Source organism: Oxyura jamaicensis, chromosome 2 (assembly GCF_011077185.1).
Source record: "Oxyura jamaicensis isolate SHBP4307 breed ruddy duck chromosome 2, BPBGC_Ojam_1.0, whole genome shotgun sequence".
Classification (NCBI taxonomy): Eukaryota; Metazoa; Chordata; class Aves; order Anseriformes; family Anatidae; genus Oxyura; species Oxyura jamaicensis.
In genome coordinates this window covers 123,653,644-123,674,879 of record NC_048894.1, presented here as the reverse complement: position 1 = coordinate 123,674,879, position 21,236 = coordinate 123,653,644, and the positions used below count along the sequence as shown (strand labels likewise).

General features: G+C 36.4%; 1 protein-coding gene across 1 annotated transcript in view; it reads right to left on the bottom strand.

Moving 5' to 3' along the window:
- The window catches only part of C2H8orf34 (chromosome 2 C8orf34 homolog), a gene marked incomplete at its 3' end in the record, with an annotated part of 188,417 nt that overhangs the window by 21,715 nt on the left and 145,466 nt on the right, over positions 1–21,236 (bottom strand). Inside the window, exons 12-14 of the mRNA XM_035317217.1 lie at positions 18,648–18,768; positions 15,156–15,658; positions 10,217–10,310 (exon numbers count right to left, since the gene is read on the bottom strand). Of these exons, the coding sequence (XP_035173108.1) occupies positions 10,217–10,310; positions 15,156–15,658; positions 18,648–18,768 (718 nt within the window). The remainder of the gene's footprint in view (positions 1–10,216; positions 10,311–15,155; positions 15,659–18,647; positions 18,769–21,236) is intronic.

The following is a 21,236-nucleotide window of genomic DNA, read 5'->3' as shown; positions in this document are numbered from 1 at the left end:
AAAAAAAAAAAAAAAAAAAAAAAAAAAAAAAAAAAAAAAAAAAAAAAGCAAAAACGGTAACAGAAGAAATAAAGCCTGGGAAATCTTAGCAACATTTCTTACCCTTTATTAACCTTATATATATTTTTTCATCACTTATGTTTAATGTTTAACAACTGTTTTCCTTGGAGACACTTCATTTAGCAGCAGTACAAGCATTGTCACAGTTTGATCTTTAAGTAACAAATTTGTCTTAAGGGTGGAAAAAGAAAAGCAAATGTATGTAAGCCTGTTTCACTTGAAAATTCTTCTCATGACTGTTATCCGCAAAAACTCCAGAGACTGTGGTCTTCTTAGCTGCAGAAGGAAATGGGATGCTAGCCAGAAAATATATTCCATGCTACCCTATATCCATTACAGAATTCTTGACTGATGAGAAATTACATTTATTTGGCTGACATGAGATAGAGGAGTCAGGCTGGAGATGCGAGAGATGGACATCCTGAGGGTGAGATGGGTTTTGGTGTACCTCTCTCAGTCCCCTAGCAAGACAGATCTCTGTCTACCCTCTGAGGTCCCTTTGTTTTTCCTATGTGCTTCAGAGTGCAAATAGCTTAGACTATACTTCCTCACTTTTATATAGCTGGAGTTAGGTGAGATGGGTCACACCCTGACAGACTGATTTTTCCAATATAAAAAAGAATGACAATGATTTAGAAGTGGTTAATATAAGCAGCAAGCCACTAATTTCCTTGAGTAAAATAACTGAAAACACTACAGCCATCTTAAAGTTAATGAAATCGCAGCAGAGAGAAATGCAGACAGACATTAGAATTGGGGCCTACACTTGTGACACATTTTAGAAACATTAACTGGTGATTTCTCATAGCTTTGCTGTCAGTTATCACATTTCATCATCGCACTTCAAAGATCAGGGAAATGAGACACAGAGAACATAAGCATTCCCCAGATCCTGCTGTAACACTTAGGCTGGTATTACACATTGCCAAACAAGATTTAACCAAAATGAACAGAAGTCACACATCAAGGATCAACCTTCCTCTCTTCTTTCCCCCAGTCTCTACATTCATGGACTTGCTCTCTGACAGCTCAAGAACAGTCAGTTATTATGAGTTCATTACAAAATCTTAACCTTTTCCATCACAGAGTTTTTCCTACTTGAATTTGAAATCCTTCCTCTTCATGATAAAAGAGCAAATTATACAGTTTTGGCTTAGACTGAATCTCAGCCTTGTAAAACACATTTACAGCAATAATATAATAAGGAGTGTTAATATTTTTTTGAGCAGAAGAATACTGGGATAGAAAAACAAACAAACAAACAAAAACAACACGAAAACCACACTTTCATAGATCTTTCACCCCCTGGTCATTTTTGCACTGTGGGATTACAGTCAATCATCCTACTTTTTTTTCTGTTTTGTGCAGCAATCTGACCCCATCTGCTGAATCCATCAGTCAGCTGTGGAGACAAGAGCCTTTCAAAGACTTATTTAATGCAAAAGGATCTACTTCCTGCTTGCTGTTCCCTGGGTGTTGCACTTCATGGGGTCATTTTCATTCAAGAAAATTGAGTGAAAAGTAGGTGTAGAACATGTCCAGTATGTTTTGGTAATACTTCAGGGCTACTTTGTGCTCTTTCTTTACTGCTGTAAATGACTACACAAGGCACTGGTGAAAGAGGAATGGGGTCTACATCTCTTAACAATAGCTGTGACAATTAAACACAATAAAAAGTACACACTGGTTTGCAGCAAGATCTTCTTGGCTTGTAGTGAAAGCACTGAGCCAGTATGGCAAATAAAGGAATCCAGAAAGGCATAAAAAATGATATCATCAGCACAATTCCTAGCTCTTTCCAATACTCTGTAATATGATGAACAACGAATGGCCAGTTCCTTCTAGCTGGAAAGTGTGCAGAGTAGTTCTCAAGTCGAACAGTTCATAGATACGCCCTTCTAGGCCAGATGCAGTTCCATAGGATGACTTTGTACCTCACAGTTTTCATAGGGTTATAATCACTTGAGTCTTCACTAGAACCCTGGGGGTATTTTTAAGAGCATTTTTTTTTTTTTTTTTTTGGTTGAAATGTCAGCTGAAGCAGTTTCAGCTCACCACTGTCAGACTCTCAGATATTCTCCATAGCTCCTCCTGATTCACGCAGCTCATATGTCAGGGCAGCCACAGGGCTGAGCCACAACACAGGACTGAATTATCTGAGTAAAGATATTCTATTTTTGCTAATTGATATTTCAACCAGATCAGTTCTTTGTTCATCACATTCCTGCACTAAGAGCTATGTTTAATTTAAGTTATGTTCACTCAACAAAACAGGTGTTTTGGAAAAGCAAAGTCTAAAAGTCTATCAACCTGATATAGCCAAAACCAAATAAAGTGACTTAATTAAAGTTCCTTCATCAGCATGCAGCAAATTAGACTGCCCTCCCATTAAAAGGTTACATTTATTTGCAGTAATGGCTAGCCTTATTAACTGTCTGCCAGTGATTACTCAGCAAAACCAACAATTTATTTTATTTTCCAAAATTGTTTCACTAATATTAGAGAACAGCTTTACTTTCTTAGCAATTATTATTTTGATTTTGACCTTTTAGACTAAACTCCTAACAGGATGATATTAAAAAGCCTGTGTTTCAAGACATACACTACTTTATGATTCAAATACCAGTTCTTATGTCAATATATGTAGGTGCTATATCAATACACAGCTAAAGAAGTATTTTTTATTGTAACGTATGTAAATTAATATTTGTCTGTATTCTTATTTTGGAACACAATTTTAATAAAGTTCAGTACAGACTTAGAGTGATGAGCAGGAATAATTATCTATTATATTTACCTATACATCTATGCAAAGTTTTTTATAAAAGACATAGAACTCCGTGGAATGCAAAAATTTGGACATTTTTCTTCCTAAAAGCTCAGAATCCCACTTGCCAATGTTTTTGAATTAAAACAAAAATAAAACAAAACTAAAATAAACTAAAAAGAAAAGAATTTATAACACTATATGATATACATTTTCATTTAATACTGAACATTCATGTAATTAAAATTTTCAAAGTACTGTGCTGGGTCTGGCACCACACAAGTACACCACCACAAGTACAAATTATGTTCATGGTATTTACAGACTTGTATGACTGTGTAGAGCAAAATAAAGTCTTAATAGCATTTCATTAATATCTTTATTATGGTCAATATTAATCCAAACTCTTACATTTCCTGGTTTTATATTTTTGAATCACTATGGACAGCCCTTACTTAATTCAGCCCTTACTTCAAATGATGATAAAAAAAACTCAGGGAATCTTTGTTGTTTAAAATCATTAGAAACAAACAAACAAAAAGAATAAAATCACAAAAACGTGTATACATGTAAATTCAGTTATGCACATTTTCAAGTGTTTATAAGAAAACATATTTTTAATCTGTAAAGAATAAGGTCTTTTGTTTGTTTGTAATAGTGTGATGTTCACCAGCTACTGCTGGGAGGACTGAAAAATACCCTGAGTGCGTGAAAACTCAAATATAAGGCAGCTTTTGAAGAAATTAGAGCAGCACAGATGTATACTCATGATCATTAAGGTGATCCTGCTCACCTTTATCACTGCCTAACTTGCAGTGTCCAGGAAGGAAACCAAAATTGCACACCCAGACTGTTCTCCATGAGAATTAATAATTCTATTCACAGGCACTAAGAAAAAAACCTGCTGTGACCATCTACTTTGATCACTCACAGACCTGCATACTGTCTACAGAATTTCCAGCTAGACTAACGTCTATCATTTAGAAAGCCCCATGTTGATGACTCCAACTTCATTGCCTCCCTTAACTTTTGGTTACAATGCTTAGGGCTTCTGGCTGCTAAGATACAGTATTAATTTCCTCCATCACAGTTTGAAGAGTTGAATCTTTCTTATTTAAATATCTATTTACAGATGTTATCTCCTAGGTTCCTAGTTGAATGCCTTTAGGTGAGGCAAACTCCTAATAGGTTTTCCCAAACCCTGAGTCATTTTTTTATCGCCTTATGTAATCTCTCAAGTAATTCCAATCTTTAATGCAATCCAAACTGCAGATTTTACATGATACTATTTTGAATAATTGCTTTGTTATTTAACTTTTTAGACATTCAAGGAATGGCCTACCCTTTTTTGCTACAGCATTACGCTGAGAGAGCACACTGAGATGATCATCTATGATCATCCTAAATCCATTAAGTTACTGCTTTCCAGGACAAAGCTTCATTATTCTGCAGCAGAGACAGATATATTTCTCTGGTGCCAGATATATTTCATTTGGTTAAAATATATTTCATCTGGTTATAATAAAGTGCATTTTACTGGAATGTGGCCATTATATCAGAGGATTCATATCATTTAATAACTTCAACTTTGTCTTCCCACTGGTTATCTAAACCTATCAGGCATTAATGAGCCCCATTCATCTACATCTTCCCATTAGAAACTCCATTTTTTGATTCCTCAGTAAGCCAGCTTTTACTTTACCTACTGTATGTCCTGATAATTCTCTATGTCATTTTTAAAAATTACAGTGTCTTTTTTTGTAACATTAAATGTATCTGGGAATCTAAGTTTACCATAATAATGCAAGATGCATGAAAATATATAGTTAAGTTTGGAAGCTGTACTGAAAAAAACAGCTTTTTGCACTGAAATATGTTTTTTTTTTTTTTTTTTTTTCTCACTAAAATTGAATATTTCTTCTTCCCCTCAAGTGTTTAGTTCAATGGGAACTTTTCCAAGATTAAACCAAATATTAGAGAGTAGAAACAAAGTGACGTGAACTAAGGCCATAACAGCACATGCAATCAAATTAGGAACCTTGAGTCTGATTCCAGCTGTCCAAAGCTGCATTTGAACTCTCTCTTAACTTTTCAAGAGTGATGCAACTACTGGTTGAAATAACATCAATCTTCACTTTGTTTCACTATCTATAAATAACTGAATACAAGTAGAAAAAGTTCCAGGCTAGAAAATTGTTTTCTCTCTCATTTTCAGATTCCAAAAGCTGTTATATGAAATGGTTAAGTTTCAGCTATGGGTGTTGCAAGACATCCAGCCATCCAACAGGCCTGGAGAAATTCTATTAAAAGGAAATCAATCCTGACTGGTATTCCGCTTCTGAAGCAGACCTGGAACTGTCTAGAAAAATCTGGAAAATGACTCATACACCAAGCACACAAAAGCTTCATGGCACTCCATAGGAAGACTATATGGGATGGGGAGATAAAACATGCTGACTTTTTAAAATTCTAGTTTACCACCCTTGAGATATTTGGTGAAAGAAATATACCAGTAAGCTTCTCCAAAAGAATGTGGAATCTCAAATTAAAGTTTCCCAGAAGCTGAACACAGATTCACTTCCAGGACAAGAAAAAGGTTCTTTGCAGGGAATTTACCACTGGGAAAAGTCTCCAAGTATATATATTATGTTCTTATTAACCAGGCATGTAATTAACTAATACATTTGTTATGTCATATATCTGGTCTACTTGTTTGAGAAAAAGTCCTAGCCTTGCCCTATCCACTGAAAATTTCCAGTGCTTCAATACTACTTCAGAGCAGAATACAAACACAAACAACTGAATTTGACTGACAGGAATGTGTTTGTGGAAATATCATAAAGGTGTCAATCAACAGTTTCTGCTTTAAGCCTGGTTGATTCTGTCACCCTTACTCATACTGAGTGGTACCTGGCTCTAGTAAAAGGAAACTTTCACGTAAGTCAGATTCCAGCAGCAAACTTTTCCTTTTTATCAACTCTGATCAAGCAGTTTTCCAAGCCTTGGGACCACCTTTTTTCATAACTTATTAAGAAAAATAACCATTCAGCTGTGTGAATTTGCTCAGCATATGGAATTTTACCCACAGCCAATAATTGTAAAGTTTGTAATTTTACTGGAACATGATCTGAATTTCTTGATTCTACAAAAAAAAAACTTTCATTTTGGGGGCCTTTTTCTTAGGCAGACATTTATGCAGAATGGGAAAATGAATGTTTTACTCAATATCTGTTGAAGTCATCAGTAGAATGTCTTTGACTTCAGTGTTTCAAGACTAGTATGAAAATAAATGGGGTGGAAATACCAGTTTTTTTGTTTGTTTGTTTGTTTGTTTGTTTGTTTTTCCCAACAATCAGCTTTTACTTGTTAGCAGTTGACTTTCCACTGCAAAACCTTAGTGAACAGTTTGCCGATGTATAGTGGCTATATGCTTAATTTCTTGCCACAGATCAGTAGGTGAGATGACAAGACTTGTATCCAGTCAGCTGAGCTAGAAATGAGCATCTAGTGCTCCTGTTGGAAAGTAGAAATCAGGGTGAATTCACAGTAGCCAAACCACTTACCATGCCAATGACTACACAACTGACATGCCTTAACAACACCAGGTCAAGAAATGTGTGTATACACACATGCACACACACACAAAAATATGTATATATTTAATATAGATTGACCCAGTAGCAAGTTCCCTAATAGCCTAATTTATTTACCTATTGTGCACATCTGCCAAATGGACTGACTGTTGGTGTAGGGATCCTCTGTGTCCAGGGCTCTTGGGCCTGGGAAAATCTGCTTTGAGGGTTACTTCTTGACTTAGGCGCTCAAGATAGCAGACTCAGGCCCTTGGGCAGCAAGTCCTTTCCAGGACTACAGATAGTAGGTCAAATTACAGCAAAAGACTGCCTTCGTCCTTTTAAGGTTCTTGGAAGCTGGTGATGCACTAGAATTTCTCAACCAGCAATATTTCTAGGGCCTGTTCCCAAGGGAAAATTCAAGCTGACTCTTGCAACTCCCTTGAAACTTCACATAAAAGCTGTCTGAGAAATGCTGCATGTAGATGCAGCTCTTCTGTTTCCTTGCATCAGTACCCCGTAAAGAAGAAAACTGATGAGAGTTTTTTGGCAAAAGTAAACTGAAGCATTGTGAAAGTGGTAAATATTTTCTCCAGATCCCTTCTCTTTCCAAGAATGATCTTTATGCATCCTCTGAAAACTCTCTGCAGAGAATCAGCACACAAGCAAACTACTAAAGGTAACAATGGGGAAGAGTCCAGAGCGACATCTAAGGAAGAAAACATGAGTCCCTTTCTACAGTTTTTTTTAATGACACTAAAATCACAGAACAGCCACAAATCCTTGATTTTGGATTGTATTGCCTTGACATTTTTCACTCCTCTTTGCTCAGTGTGTACAGAATATCAAAGAATAACACATCTAGCAAGCAGATTTACTTATTAAATAACAGAAGTACTTAAAGTGTGTGTTGGTTCCTATTTTTTAATCACAACATGCAAAAAATATACACCTATCTCTCTTTCTGACATATGTCTGCAAACATAATTAAGCATATAAAGATGAAGAAGGAGAGGGTATGATAAAAAAAGGCAATATTTATTACAATGTTTTTCATTCCTTCTTTAACATAAATCTTTTTAGCTGTAATCATTCATATTCTTTTATATGAGTACCTATTTGATTTCAAATTCTTATAATTCATATGAAACTTTAAGAATGATTGACTTCCAGTTATCCTTGGATATCCAATTATCCTTGTCAGTAAGATTAGGATTTAGAAAGTAAAGTTTGATTTTTAGGAATTGAGACCCTAGATCTCATTTCCATAAGACAAGGTGTGTGCTGCTGTATCTGTTTTGTAAATGATGCTTATCAGGAGATTTTGAGATGCCAAAGTGACCCAAATCTTTTCAATTATCATTCACTGGCTTTGAAAGTAGGCTTTTTAAACACCTGAATATGAGTTCATTTGAAAGTAGTACTCTCCAACCCCCCACACCCCTAAGTTTTTCATTCTTTTCCTTGGAGAACACTAACCACAAGGTATTAATTTAAAAGAACCCAAGGTGACTCACATATCTTCTCTTTTTGCATTGTTTTTCCACTACCAAAAACTAGCTTTACACCTGGCTGCTATTATCTCAAAGTAGTCAAAGAATGTGGTAAATATTATCCACATGTAATTTATTAAAAGCTGAGTCAAAGAACAGGTGTTGCTATTGTAAAGATTAATTTTGTAGCTCTTCTGCTAAGACTCATAAATTATGAACTCCTGGGCCCCTCAACACTAAATCACACGCACCCAACATCCACACAGATTTATTAACTTGCGAGTGAAAAATGATGCACAATCTTGCCAGCTGCTCTGCCTGCAAGCACTGGCATCAGCAAGTATGCCAAGCCTCTCCCTGACACTCCACTTTACAACTGGGAACTGCCAGCTTCTCTTTGCCAGCATTGGCAGTTCTGCACTTTCTGCTTGCCTATGTCACTAGCATACCCCCTCAGATAGACAAGATAGTATTGTTATTTTCAATAACATGAATCATATTAGATTTCAGATGCATAAATTATTGCTCTAATAAATATTCTTGTTCTACCACTTTAGTTATTTTAGTAGAAAGACCGGCCAACTAGAAATGATGCAGCAGTTAACTATGCAGACATACAGACTCAAAGGAGCAGATTACCACTGCATATCTCTCTTTGCTCAAGAAACTATAGTTTACAGTTACCTTATTTCCCTTCGTTATTCTTGGTGCCCTCAGATCCAGAAAAAACAAACAATATTACTCAGGCAAGTATAATCTCTACTGATCTGGAGACAGGACTGATATTTTTTAATACTATAACCTATAATCTGCTATTCTCTCACACTGGGCAATGGCAACAATCTCACAGAATTCTTGAAATTTTATAGCATAGGATCTTGGATGCTATGAAATGCCCCCGCCCACACAATTCAGGTACAGCAGCTTCAAATAAACACTTGCTGCACATCTGATATGTCCTGAAGCATCAGTCTCCCTATCACATACTTAGAACCAGTGCGTGTGTGTGCAGCCAGTCCTGTAAATGTTGATGGGATTGTAAATTCATTAGAGAAAAATACAGAGGAAAGTTCATGTCCAAAGACAGGGCATGTACCAGACAGGCTCTCCCTTTGGCCACTTATACTGAGCTTCAGCCCTAGTGGTAAATTCAAATTTAAGCAAAACTGGAGTTACCAGATTTGGACTAAAATCAGCTGAATACATAAAACTTCATTTTAACACTACTTGTGTTAAAAAAATAGCTCATGTTCTTCAGTATCTCAGAATGTAAATTAAAACTTCATAGTCAAATCTTGGGCTATTTATGGATTTGTGAAACTGCCATATGAATAGAAAAATCTTTTTAAAGTGGCATCATTTAAAAATACGTCCTGTTCATCTGGCCTGGTTATCATTAACCATGAAGCCCATACACAACTCTTTGATTCCATGATGAAACTGGCTTTTTCTTATTTTAACTATGCATATTTAAGGAATTTTTAGTCACATGTATTAAGTTTTCTAAATATGCTGATTAAATCACCTGTACTTTTTAAGTATATCATCTTAAATATGTATGGAAATAGTTTGTATGTTCACCCTTGCAGATCAGAAAACAACTGCAAAGTAAAAAGAAAATGTGAAAAACATTTAATATTTCCAGCATGATTATTTACAGGTACCTTGTAGCCAGATATAACTTGCTACAGTTTGAAAGTATTGTGATTTATAGTGTGCTACTTGTTGTTACCTGTTCTGTCAGTTATGTTATGATCCTGCTGACCTTTACTTTCATGATTAGACAACTGCTTCAAAGAGTGTAGGAAATTAAGGATTACTTGTGTGATTAAGAACTTTTTTTTTTTTTTTTTTCATACAGAGGCATTCAGAAGAATGCAGGCAAACTAGAAATAATGATGAAGAAAGTTCTACCTTTTAGAGCTGCTGAGTTTTTTTTTGTTTGTTTGTTTGTTTGTTTTTGTTTTGTTTTTTGCTTTTTTTTGCTTTATTCTGGTCAATACAGATTTACTACACAAAGCATCTATTTCAACTTCATGCTATTTCTCTGGAACAACTACTTTAACACATCAGTACAAATTGTTTCACTTAGCTAGGTAAACTGGTCTGTGATCATTTTGTCAATGCTCAGTGACTGTAGGAAAGCTTATGGAAATCAATCATATAAAGCTCAGCTGTTAAACAAATGAGTAATTGCTACTTACAAGAAAACCTCTGAACAAGCATGACTTCTTTTCAGGATTTGGTGATATGTAAAAATGAAGTTAAAAGTTTGATTATTTTTTTTTTTGGACATATTATCATCACCTAACAAGTATACTTACATCTGTCTTGGTCAGCTTCCACTCCTTCACTTTCTGTGTCACTCGGCAATATCCAAGGCTGATGAGTAAGCTGAAGCTGTTGTAAGAATTCATCCTGCCACAAACAGATCTATTTTAGATAAAGTGACACAGAACGGTACTACATAAATGAAGATTGTAGCAAACACTCTAGTTTGAATTAACCAGAGAGGAAAAGGCCATCAATTAAAAAAAAAAAAAAAAAAAAAAAAAAAGGAAAGAAAAGAAAAGAAAAGAAAAGAAAAAAAGAAAGAAAGAAAAAAAGATTATTTCTGTGAAATAAAAGCAGAATATAGAGATTATACAAGCTCCCTAGATTTATTTATTTTTTATTTTTAATTGAATTCCTGTTTATTTGTCTGTTTATTCTGGAAAAAAAAAAAATCTTTATTTATGAATCTACTATGGCCACAGATTATATATATATATATAAATGCTCATCTTAGAAATACAGTGACACAGAACAAAATCTTAATGCAAATATTCTATCTGTCCCTGAAGTTTTTGGACCATGCTTCGACATGTCATGAATCATTTGCTTAATCATTTGCAAAGTCTGTTTTCAATCCCATAAGAACGAGGACCTGCAACCTGATATATAACCTGATATAGTTTTATTGGAGAAAGCCTAGAAAGGAAAAATGCTATGGAAACTTTCATCTCTAGGATACCATAAAACTCTAAGCATCAAAATATAAATGTTATACATGGTTAATAATCCATATCCAGATGAATACATGCTTTTTAAAAATGTTTTACAATCACCTCCTTTTACATGATGTATATATGTATGTATATAAAAATATTTTTCCATAGACACATATTCATGTAAGCATGTACACACATGTAAAATACTATGACAGATTCCTTTGCAATATTGAAGGTAAGAGATGAAATTGAAATGCATTGTTTCATTTCAACAGTAGTTCAAACATGCAAGTTGAGTCTCCAAAAGTTAACTCAAACATCAGCCAGATAACAAAATTACTGGCCAGATTCTCATAAGCACCTAACGGAAATGGGGGCTATCAGCCCTGTCTTGTTTTACACCAGCTGAAAATCAGAATCTACATATTCAAAGTATACAAGAATCTACATATTCATAGTATTGCACAGCGCCCAGCATTACTTTTATTGCTAGGTCATCTGCTTAAAAAATATAAACTAGGCTTGTTTTACTCAGTTCTTGGAAACTGAAGACTGTTCAATCAAGATCTATCTTGGTGTAAGCAAATTGTTAACTCTGTTAGTAATCTGTTAAAAATTTCTAAAAAACTGCCGCAATGACCCAACAAGAAGCTCAGGCAGCAGACCCAGGCCTTACACATGTATTGTCATTTTAAACTGTTCTCTATTCAAGAAAAGTAGAAGTTTGTTGACTGCAGCACTGAAATGGGGAAAGGTTTTGGTTCATGTAGGATTCTTGCAGAAGGAGCAAGTGGCTCTCGCACTAGTCAGCATGCTTTTTAATCTTCCAAAAATAGACTGAAGAACTGAGCCAGGCAGCAGAAGAGAGTGGAAGTACCTGATCAAAAAGAGAGTCCTTATGACATTGAATTGTGCTCTATACTCCAGTGACTAGGAGTAGGCCTTGTGTTAACCAGTGCTATATTCAAATCAGCTGAAATTTCCCAGTATTAACAATGACAGACCAATAAATATTGCTGAACATCACTTTAAACTGTCTGGATGAAAAAAGTGATTGTAAAATTCCAAGTGCTGAGAAAACGAGATGGCAAACAAGGGAGGCAGTAGTATTTTCATCTCTACAACTACTGATAACTATCACAGCATTGTGTCACTTTAATGGAATTCATCCTAAGGAGATAAGCAGGATTCAGCATTCCTTTGTCAATTTATACAAAACACCAAAGGATACAGTAAATGCATAAAAGTATCTCTGCAAAAGGATTTGAAGCCCTGATTTATTAGTTTTATAGAGATAATAAAACTATTTCTCTAGGTAGCATTTTTTGCTATAATTCAATTCAGCCTTGAACAGAGCTGATAATGGAACACACCTGTTAAAACTTTGTAATATTATGTGTGCCAAGAGGCAGAAACTTGTCCACAAAATCTCGGAACATTATAAGTCTCGAGCATTAAATTAAAATTCTTCACAGCTGATATGTTAAGTACTTGCCAAATTATTTAAGATTTGCATTATAACAAGATTAAATCATCCTGAGCTATAGCATGAACCTTATCAAAGCTTATAAAGAACTCTGAATTGTACTTCAAATGCTTTTGTATTTTAGACTTCTTATCTTTGAAACACTTTACAGACTAGGAAGCATAGATAAGGCATTGAGAGATATGTTAGAAGTCCTGATAACCAAAAAAGTGACAGCATGCAGCACCTTCTAAGTCCACTCATAGCCTGTATTTTTTAATTCAAGCTCCTTATAATAAAACACATTGCTGGTACTCAGTAACTGCTTCCTTTTCAACTGACATATTCTCATCAAATATGTATCAGTTTTGTACTGGTTAATTCCATTAATACCACATGAGAGTAAGGAAGCAGATTTTTTTTCAAAATATTACCACAGCATCTTGTATAGGGTTGGTAATACAGCCACAGTGCATTCACATCTAATGGAAATTTCCTGTTAACACCATAAGTGTAAGAAAAATAAAGGCAATTTCTCTTCTTTTATTTTACCGTTTTTATACAGGAAGGGGATACAAAACCTACAATTAAAGTTACAAAATAATTTACAGTCTCAGCTTTTATTTTTATACATTTTTAATCTGCAAAAGTACAAAGAAAAAACTTTCTTGTTCTTCACATAGCTTCCATTGACTTTCCAAATTCGTCTCCATGGTCAAAGAGAAATCATATGGGCAGAAATAAAGGGACACCATGGCAAAAGACATTACTGAACAGAGATACTTTCTGGGTGTCAGCTCTCCTTACCCACTTGTCTTTTCCTAAGTGAGCAGGAAAATGAATGGACAAAGCTAAAAGAGCTCCCAAAGTTTCCAGTGTAACATTCCAAACATGAGGTTGGCAGCAGTAGATTGCCCAGACCTCCACCAATCAGTTTCTGAGACCTGAGGGCTCTACAGCTTGACAGATGAAGCTCACCAGTATGAATACATCACACTAGCCATTTTCCCCCTTGGAATCAGAGCTGGTCCCAAGATAAGTCAGGAAGGGACTAATACAGTTTAAGCTGAGTGACTAGCAGCCAATACTATTGTGCCCAGTGATAAAGAAGAAAGGAAAAAGTTTGTCACTTCTAGCAGGGATCATAACAGTGGATATGATTCTGCACAGCAATGCTGAGATTTAATGCCAGCTTTACAGTGGTCTTACTGGATGAGACTGGACATGCTATTCTATCTCTAAAACAGGGTAATGATATTGCTCTTTTCTTAAAGTACTTGAGACAAACATATGTACACATATTAAAATAATGTATAACAAGACACTATTATTATACCAAGTATCAGCAAAGTTTGGAATTTCAGAAACAGAAGTAAAAAATCACAGCAAATGAAACGGGTTTTCAAGATTATTATTACTAAACCGCAAACAGGCTGTGGAAGTAAGCATTTTTAATTGCCTGTCTTGTTATAGGAAGTATCAGAAGGGACTGAGATAGTTGCTGTCCCTTGGTAGAGATACAGTGCTCATCACATAGCACTTGCAGGATCCTGTACAGCAATAATCCAAGTTGGCATCAAATGACTATACATCAATGAAGTCCAAAAAACTGATGTGTTCAGTGGGAAACAATGAAACCCTTCATTTCTTCTGAACATTCTTAGTTAAAAAAGTGAACTTCAATCCTCATTTTCTGGTACATGAGAAAATTTCAACACACAAACACACCCATCCCTCCAAACAGTGGATGAATGAATTTGTCAAAAAAGATTTCTGTTACAATTACATATTTTTTTCATGGAAAATTTCTGGTTTGAAAATATATTGACTCATTGCTCATTTTTAAGTTGGATATCCAATTCTGGATGAAGAACTAGCTCATGATGATATGAGTGCACTGCCATTCAAAAACAAAATGAAGATTTTTTTTCCACCGCTAAATATATAGGTCAATAGAGAAGGATTGGCATTTCCTGAGAAAAAAAAAATCACCTTAGTGAGGCATGCATCTGAGATAGACAGCAAGGTTATTCTTTCACAGGTGCTTTTATTTCCACTGCCTACACAGTAGTTATCTTTAAGGCAGCTAAGGTTAGCAGAGGAGAACCCACTCAAAATTTACAAAGTACTTTAACATCTTTTTTTTTTCTTTTTTTTTTTTTTATACAAAGACTAATCATGTAAAAGCCATTAATATAAGACAGGAAGTTCTTATGCTCTGAATTAGTCTAGCTAACAAGCATAATAGTGATAGTGATTCAGCAATGTTGGACATTTTCTCATTGAAGTTCAGCTTTGTGTTTCAGAAAATCTGTCCATTCAGAGATGCCTAACTAATCATTCCAGTGTGTAAAAAAAAAGAAAAAATAAATAAATAAAAGGCAGACCAAGGAAATATTATGCACTGTCAGTGCAGCAGGAGGATAGGAGGATAAAATACCTTGGAATCATAAAGATAAGATAAAAAGATAAAGTTGTGTTTAATAGTCCAGACATACGCACCTCAGAAACTGTAAGGCTAATAAAACTGCTGTGCATTAAGCAGGCAAGACCCTACAGATCTCATGGAAAAAATGGGGGCATGAGTGTTTTAGTATGATTTCTGCAATAATCCTGACATTCTCTCATCAGTACTTCTCAAAGATGAGCAGTATTTCCTTGCTACTTTTCTCATCATTTCAAGGTGTTATTTTTTAAAGCAGTAAGTTACATTAAGCATACTGATATTACTTCAACATAAAACACAATCTCATCTTCATGTTATAGTAGCTCTTAACCATAGCAAAAACATTAAATTGAAAATCTTACTTCTGATAAACTGCTTCTCTGAGTAGTGACAGTTCCAACAACATCTCCACTCATTTGCACAGACAGCCCTGAAGCAGCGCTGAGGGTCCTCCCCATTTGGCTCTTAGACGTCAAAGATCGGCTTCTGTGCATATTGATGACACCTTCTTTATTTCCTTGATTGCTAGGGGTAAGAGGCCGTGACAGCAAGCTGTTTGGGGTCACAGGTCTGCTTCCCGGTGTTGATGGAGTCGTTGGCCTGTTGGTTTGTGCACCAGGTGTTGGAGGCCTGCTGTTTGCAAGACTCGAGACCTGTGCTCGGCTGTTAGTGGGCAATGGTGGTGATTTGTTTCCTTGGAGTTGCACATTTTTCCCCACTGGAGGCGGCACCTGAGGCCTTGGATTTTGGCCTTGTGTAGCTTGAAGATTGCCTTGATGGTCAGATGTAACTAAACTGTGGTGTTGGATACTAGGGCTTCTTGAGAGCCTTGCTTCTTCCCATAGAGCTAGGTCCTTTTCAATATCTGTGCACACATACAAACAAACACACAAAAAACCCTCACTTCTGTTTCTCTCAGGTTTAAAATCCTTATTGATTTTCTCCACTATAAGTGACAACTTTAAGTTGTGCAGAGAAAATCTATTCACCCTTAAGATATAAGGCATCAGAATTAACAGTTTGACGATCATGTCCTCAGAAGTTATTTACAGTTGATTTACTGCACACACATCTATCCCACAGAAATACAATATTGTCACTTCATTGAATCATCTAGCTATACATGTCACTACAACCTACAAAAACCTCTCTCATCTCATCAAAGTTCTCTCTCTGTGGCTTTTGCACAGTTTCACATTAGTATCAAGCTAAAATGGAGCTATGAACTAAACCCACAGTCCTTAGCCACACTGAAGGGCAATCCAAAACTGGTTCAAGATGAGACTTTTGATTCTGGTCTCACTGTCTATTGCCCAAACAAAACTCTGGGGCTCTTTGCCTCAAGTACATCTAGATCTGTGATCCTGCTTTGATCTGAATTTTGTACTGTAGTCTGTCTTCATTGCCACAGCAGGTGAAGGGGTCCCCAAGGTCTAGAATTCAAGAGAGAAAGCTGACTCCCATTTGGTGTTCCAGTCCCTACCCTGCACAGGAGGACTATAAGGAACAAGATCCTATTTAAAAATTGAACAGTTCAGGTGTAGTGAGGAAAGTATCTTCTGAATTCATGTTAATTCACATAAATGCTCCTAATGATTTAAATCCAACAAAGTTAGGTGATGGTAAGTTAGAATGTAGGTTAGGATAGCTACTAAAGTGAAAATTCCTTGCAAGTAAAAATGTCAAGAAGCTTAAGGAGCAGTTCATCTCATCTCACACAATTGTTCCGAATTTTCACGCTCACTGACATGTACTCTACTGTAATTTGATTCTGATGGTAACAGTTGCTTACCTTTGGAAAAGTAATGCTATTTTCCTTCAAACTGTACAAGCCAGAAGCTGTAAATCAGCATGGCTGCACTGACTTAATCACCTATTAAGTGAACATATATAAAATGTGCATTTCATTTTTATTTGCTCCTTAAAGTCCTAAAATAAACACTTTCTAAACTGCATATCAGAAATTCAGATTTTCTTGCAAGTCTTCTTCCCAGGTAAACAGAATAAAAATAATATAAAATATTATAAAATATTATAGGTATATTATATATATAAAAATAATGTTTTATGTAAAATAGCTAAATATGTGCCACCTTCAACATCGTTTGAAGTAGCACTTTGAAAACAGGAAAACAACGTACATCAGGTTCATGTTACTACTTCATCACAAGATATTCCTCACATTTAAAATACTATTACTAAAAAAAATAAATAAATGTGATAAAAATGAAATAGTTGTGAAAGTCTCAGACAGAAGTGTCTTTCAACTCTTTAAAATTTAAATGTTTTGCTAGTAGCAAATTTTAAAATGTAGTTATTTTTACTAGCACACAGTTAAGAATATTTCTAATTGCCACCTCAAACTTACAACAACGTTACTAAAAACTGGCCTCTAAAATTAATTATTTCCATTTTGAAATAATTATGTCTTGAAGTTCTCTTCCATTATGCTTTAAAAAAAATCAATACATATCACTTTGGAATTTGTAAGATGCCTGGCTCTAACCCACGGACCAATAAATGACAATGTGGGTTACCTGGTTTAAACTGATTAAGAAATATTCTCTTTTGAAGATTCAGTTTACTATCTGTCTTTGCAAAATTCAGACCTCTAACTTTCCCATGGTAATTCAGTATGCAAATAAATTATCTGAATATTAAATGATTTAATAACAACTGAATAAACATTTTTGTGGCTCATGTTTCCTTCATTTCATATAGTAAACAAACCTGCAGATAAACCACTTATGTTACTCATTTTTCCACATATAATTAACATGTTTTCATAATGTAATTGTTCAGTTTTATCTAGCACACATTTTCCTTCAATAACAGATTTTTAAACAGTAAGGAAAAAAAATCACAAATCTCCAGCCATATGGTATTATCTGATACACAGTAAATACCAGAACTGAATTATGACTTAGGATTTTTTAAATCCCTTGTCAATGTCATTTAAAGGAAATTAAAATGCAGACAACAAAGCAACACAAAGGCATTTTACTTGCATATCAGAAATGCCAGAATAAGGATACCATTCATAATGTCCTTACAAACTGTTTATGCATCTAACAGATCTACTTGTGGTAAAATATATTCCAGAAGTGTGGAATGACCACAGAATGAGTATAACAAACAGAATGGGCAAGTTACTTTAATTAACTACCAAAGGGAAGAAACAAAACAAAACAAAACAAAACAAACAAACAAAAAACTCCACTTGCATGTGATATAAAGCAGATACAGTAACACAAGAGCCTGGATCTTAGACAAAAGTATTACTGAGCCATATGTAAGAAAGGAAAGGAAAATTGATTGCTTCAAAATCTGATTTTGTAAAAATGCTGTTTTCAAATACCAAGGCACTGAGGTATGTGCTGACTGTTGGTGTTACTCACTAATTTAGCCACAGGCACCCACTTGTGCCAATGTTCAAAGTCAGTTTTACACAGCATGTTCATAAGAGAAAGGCAATCTCCTTAAGAAGGTGTATGTGAGACAGAGGACTATTTCTCATCATTGCACATATAGCCCAAGTCACAAGTCAGGCATCTAAATGACGTCCTAGTACTGGATAGGACTAATTGATTACATTGCACTTAGTGAAAGAACTGAAAGAGGGAGAGTTGCTGATACCAGAGACACGTCATCTTTTGCAAATGTATGAGAACAGTAAGGCTAAGCAAAAACACAGCATTATTATCTGAGGTCCTCTGAGCTGATTCTTCATTGAGGGCAATAATAAAGGGCAAAATTATCAGCATCTGAAAAAAGATTGTCTTTTCCTTTGTCTAAAATATTGACATAGAATGTTAGGTGTGGACATTTTATAAATCTCTTACTACCATACATACCAGCTAGATGTTTTTCCATGGTCTGAAGTTCTTTTGCTGCTAAAGAGTCCTTCAAGAGTTTCTGTCTTGGAGAACCCCCAGGTCTCACACCCATGGCGTCCACGGTCCAAACTGGCTGAGACTGATAAAAATAAATTGGAATATTCTTAATGTACTTTCATATTCATATGCAAAACAATTTAAAAAAGGAGGATGAGGGTGATATCCTGTCCTCCTTTAGAATAGTGAATCTGGTGGGGTACACTGTGCAGAATTAATATATAATGTTCATATGCAAAAAGTATAAAATATAATTTCTTACCTTAAATAACAAATAGTAGGTGTTGCATAAAATCAACAGTTGACAGAATCACAGAATAGTCTAGGTTGGAAGAGACCTCCAAGATCACCGAGTCCAACCTCTGACCTAATGCTAACAAGTCCTCCACTAAACCATATCCCTAAGCTCACCATCTAAACGTCTTTTAAAGACCTCCAGGGATGGTGACTCAACCACTTCCCTGGGCAGCCTATCCCAATGCCTAACAACCCTTTCAGTAAAGAAGTTCTTCCTAATATCCAACCTAAACCTCCCCTGGCGCAATTTTAGCCCATTCCCCCTTGTCCTGTCACCAGGCACATGGGAGAATAGACCAACCTCCACCTCACTGCAGCCTCCTTTCAGGTACCTGTAGAGTGCAATAAGGTCGCCCCGAGCCTCCTCTTCTCCAGGCTAAATAGTCAAAGCTCCCTCAGCCACTCCTCGTAAGACTTGTTCTCCAGACCCTTCACCAGCTTTGTAGCCCTTCTCTGGACTCGCTCGAGCACCTCCATGTCCTTCTTGTAGTGAGGGGCCCAAAACTGAACACAGTACTCGAGGTATGGCCTCACCAGAGCTGAGTACAGGGGGACAATCACTTTCCTGGACCTGCTGGCCACGCTGTTTCTTATGCAAGCCAGGATGCTGTTGGCCTTCTTGGCCTCCTGAGCACACTGCTGGCTCATATTCAGCTGACTGTCAACCAATACTCCCAGGTCCTTCTCTGACAGGCAGCTTTCTAACCACACATCTCCCAGCCTGTAGCTCTGTTTGGGGTTGTTGTGCCCCAGGTGCAGGACCCGGCACTTGGCCTTGTTGAACTTCATACCGTTGGCCTCAGCCCATCGGTCCAGCCTATCCAGGTCTTCCTGCAGAGCCTTCCTACCCTCGAGCAGATTGACACATGCACCTAACATGGTGTCATCTGCAAACTTGCTGAGGGTGCACTCAATCCCTTCATCCAGATCATCGATGAAGATGTTAAAGAGGACTGGCCCCAGTACCGAGCCCTGGGGGACTCCACTGGTGACCGGCCTCCAACAGGATTTGACTCCATTCACCACAACTCTCTGGGCCCAGCCATCCAGCCAGCTCTTAACCCAACGAAGTGTGTGCCAGGTCCAAGCCATGAGCAGCCAGTTTCCTGAGGAGAATGCTGTGGGGAACGGTGTCATAAGCCTTGCTGAAGTCAAGGTAGACCACATCCACAGCCTTTCCCTCATCCACTAAGTGTGTCACCTTGTCATAGAAGGAGATCAGGTTCGTCAAGCAGGACCTGCCCTTCATAAACCCATGCTGACTGGGCCTGATCGCCTGCTTGCCCTGCAAGTGCCGCATGATGAGGCTCAAGATATTCTGCTCTATGAGCTTCCCTGGCACTGAGGTCAAACTAACAGGCCTGTATTTCCCTGGGTAAAGTTCTAAGGTAATTCAAATATATACACACACGCAAGCTCTTGTTCCACACTGAGACAATTTAACAAGACAAATTCTTCAATGATTTACATTCTATGCAATTCCAGTTACTGAGTGGGGGCTGCACTTACTTTAAATTACCATAACATTTGGCACAGTATCTCTGAAAAGCAGCACTTCTGGGAACATCACAGAATTTCCTAATGAAAATTGCCAGTGCTATTTTATCACTGCAAGAAGTACGCCTTTCAGGAACAGCAACTAAATCATTACGGCAACATAGCCATTTGGAACAGATGCTGGCAAACAGACCGCCTACCCAATCATTTCACTATTGAATGCTGTGGTACTCAAAAGTTACCTGCATTTTCTGGAACTCATTCAGTAATTTCAAGTAATGGTTTTAAAATATAATACTATGAGGTAAACTCAGTAAGTTTTTGTATGCTTCCTTGAAATACACGAGAAGTATATGATGTAATGCTTAAGACTTGGTTATAAAAACAGAAAAAAAAATAATTAAAGCATTCTTAACAGCCTATCTGTGGTGGTTTTACCGTGCTAGGCAGTTGAACACCACAACCGCTCTCTCACTCCCCCTCCTCAGATGAGGAGGGGAAGAAGTAAAGGAAAGAACAACTCACGGGTTGAGATAAGGATGATTTAATTAAAAAGGGGAAATATATATATATATATATAATTAAGGAAATATTATTATTAATTAAACAATTCAACTAAAGGGAAAAAAGGGAAAGGGGAAAAGGGAGGGGGAAAGGGAATAACTAAACAAAACAAGTAAAGACTATGTGGAAGTGCAGAGGAAAGAAATTACTCTCTACTTCCCACAAATGAGCGATGCTTGACCACGTCCTTGA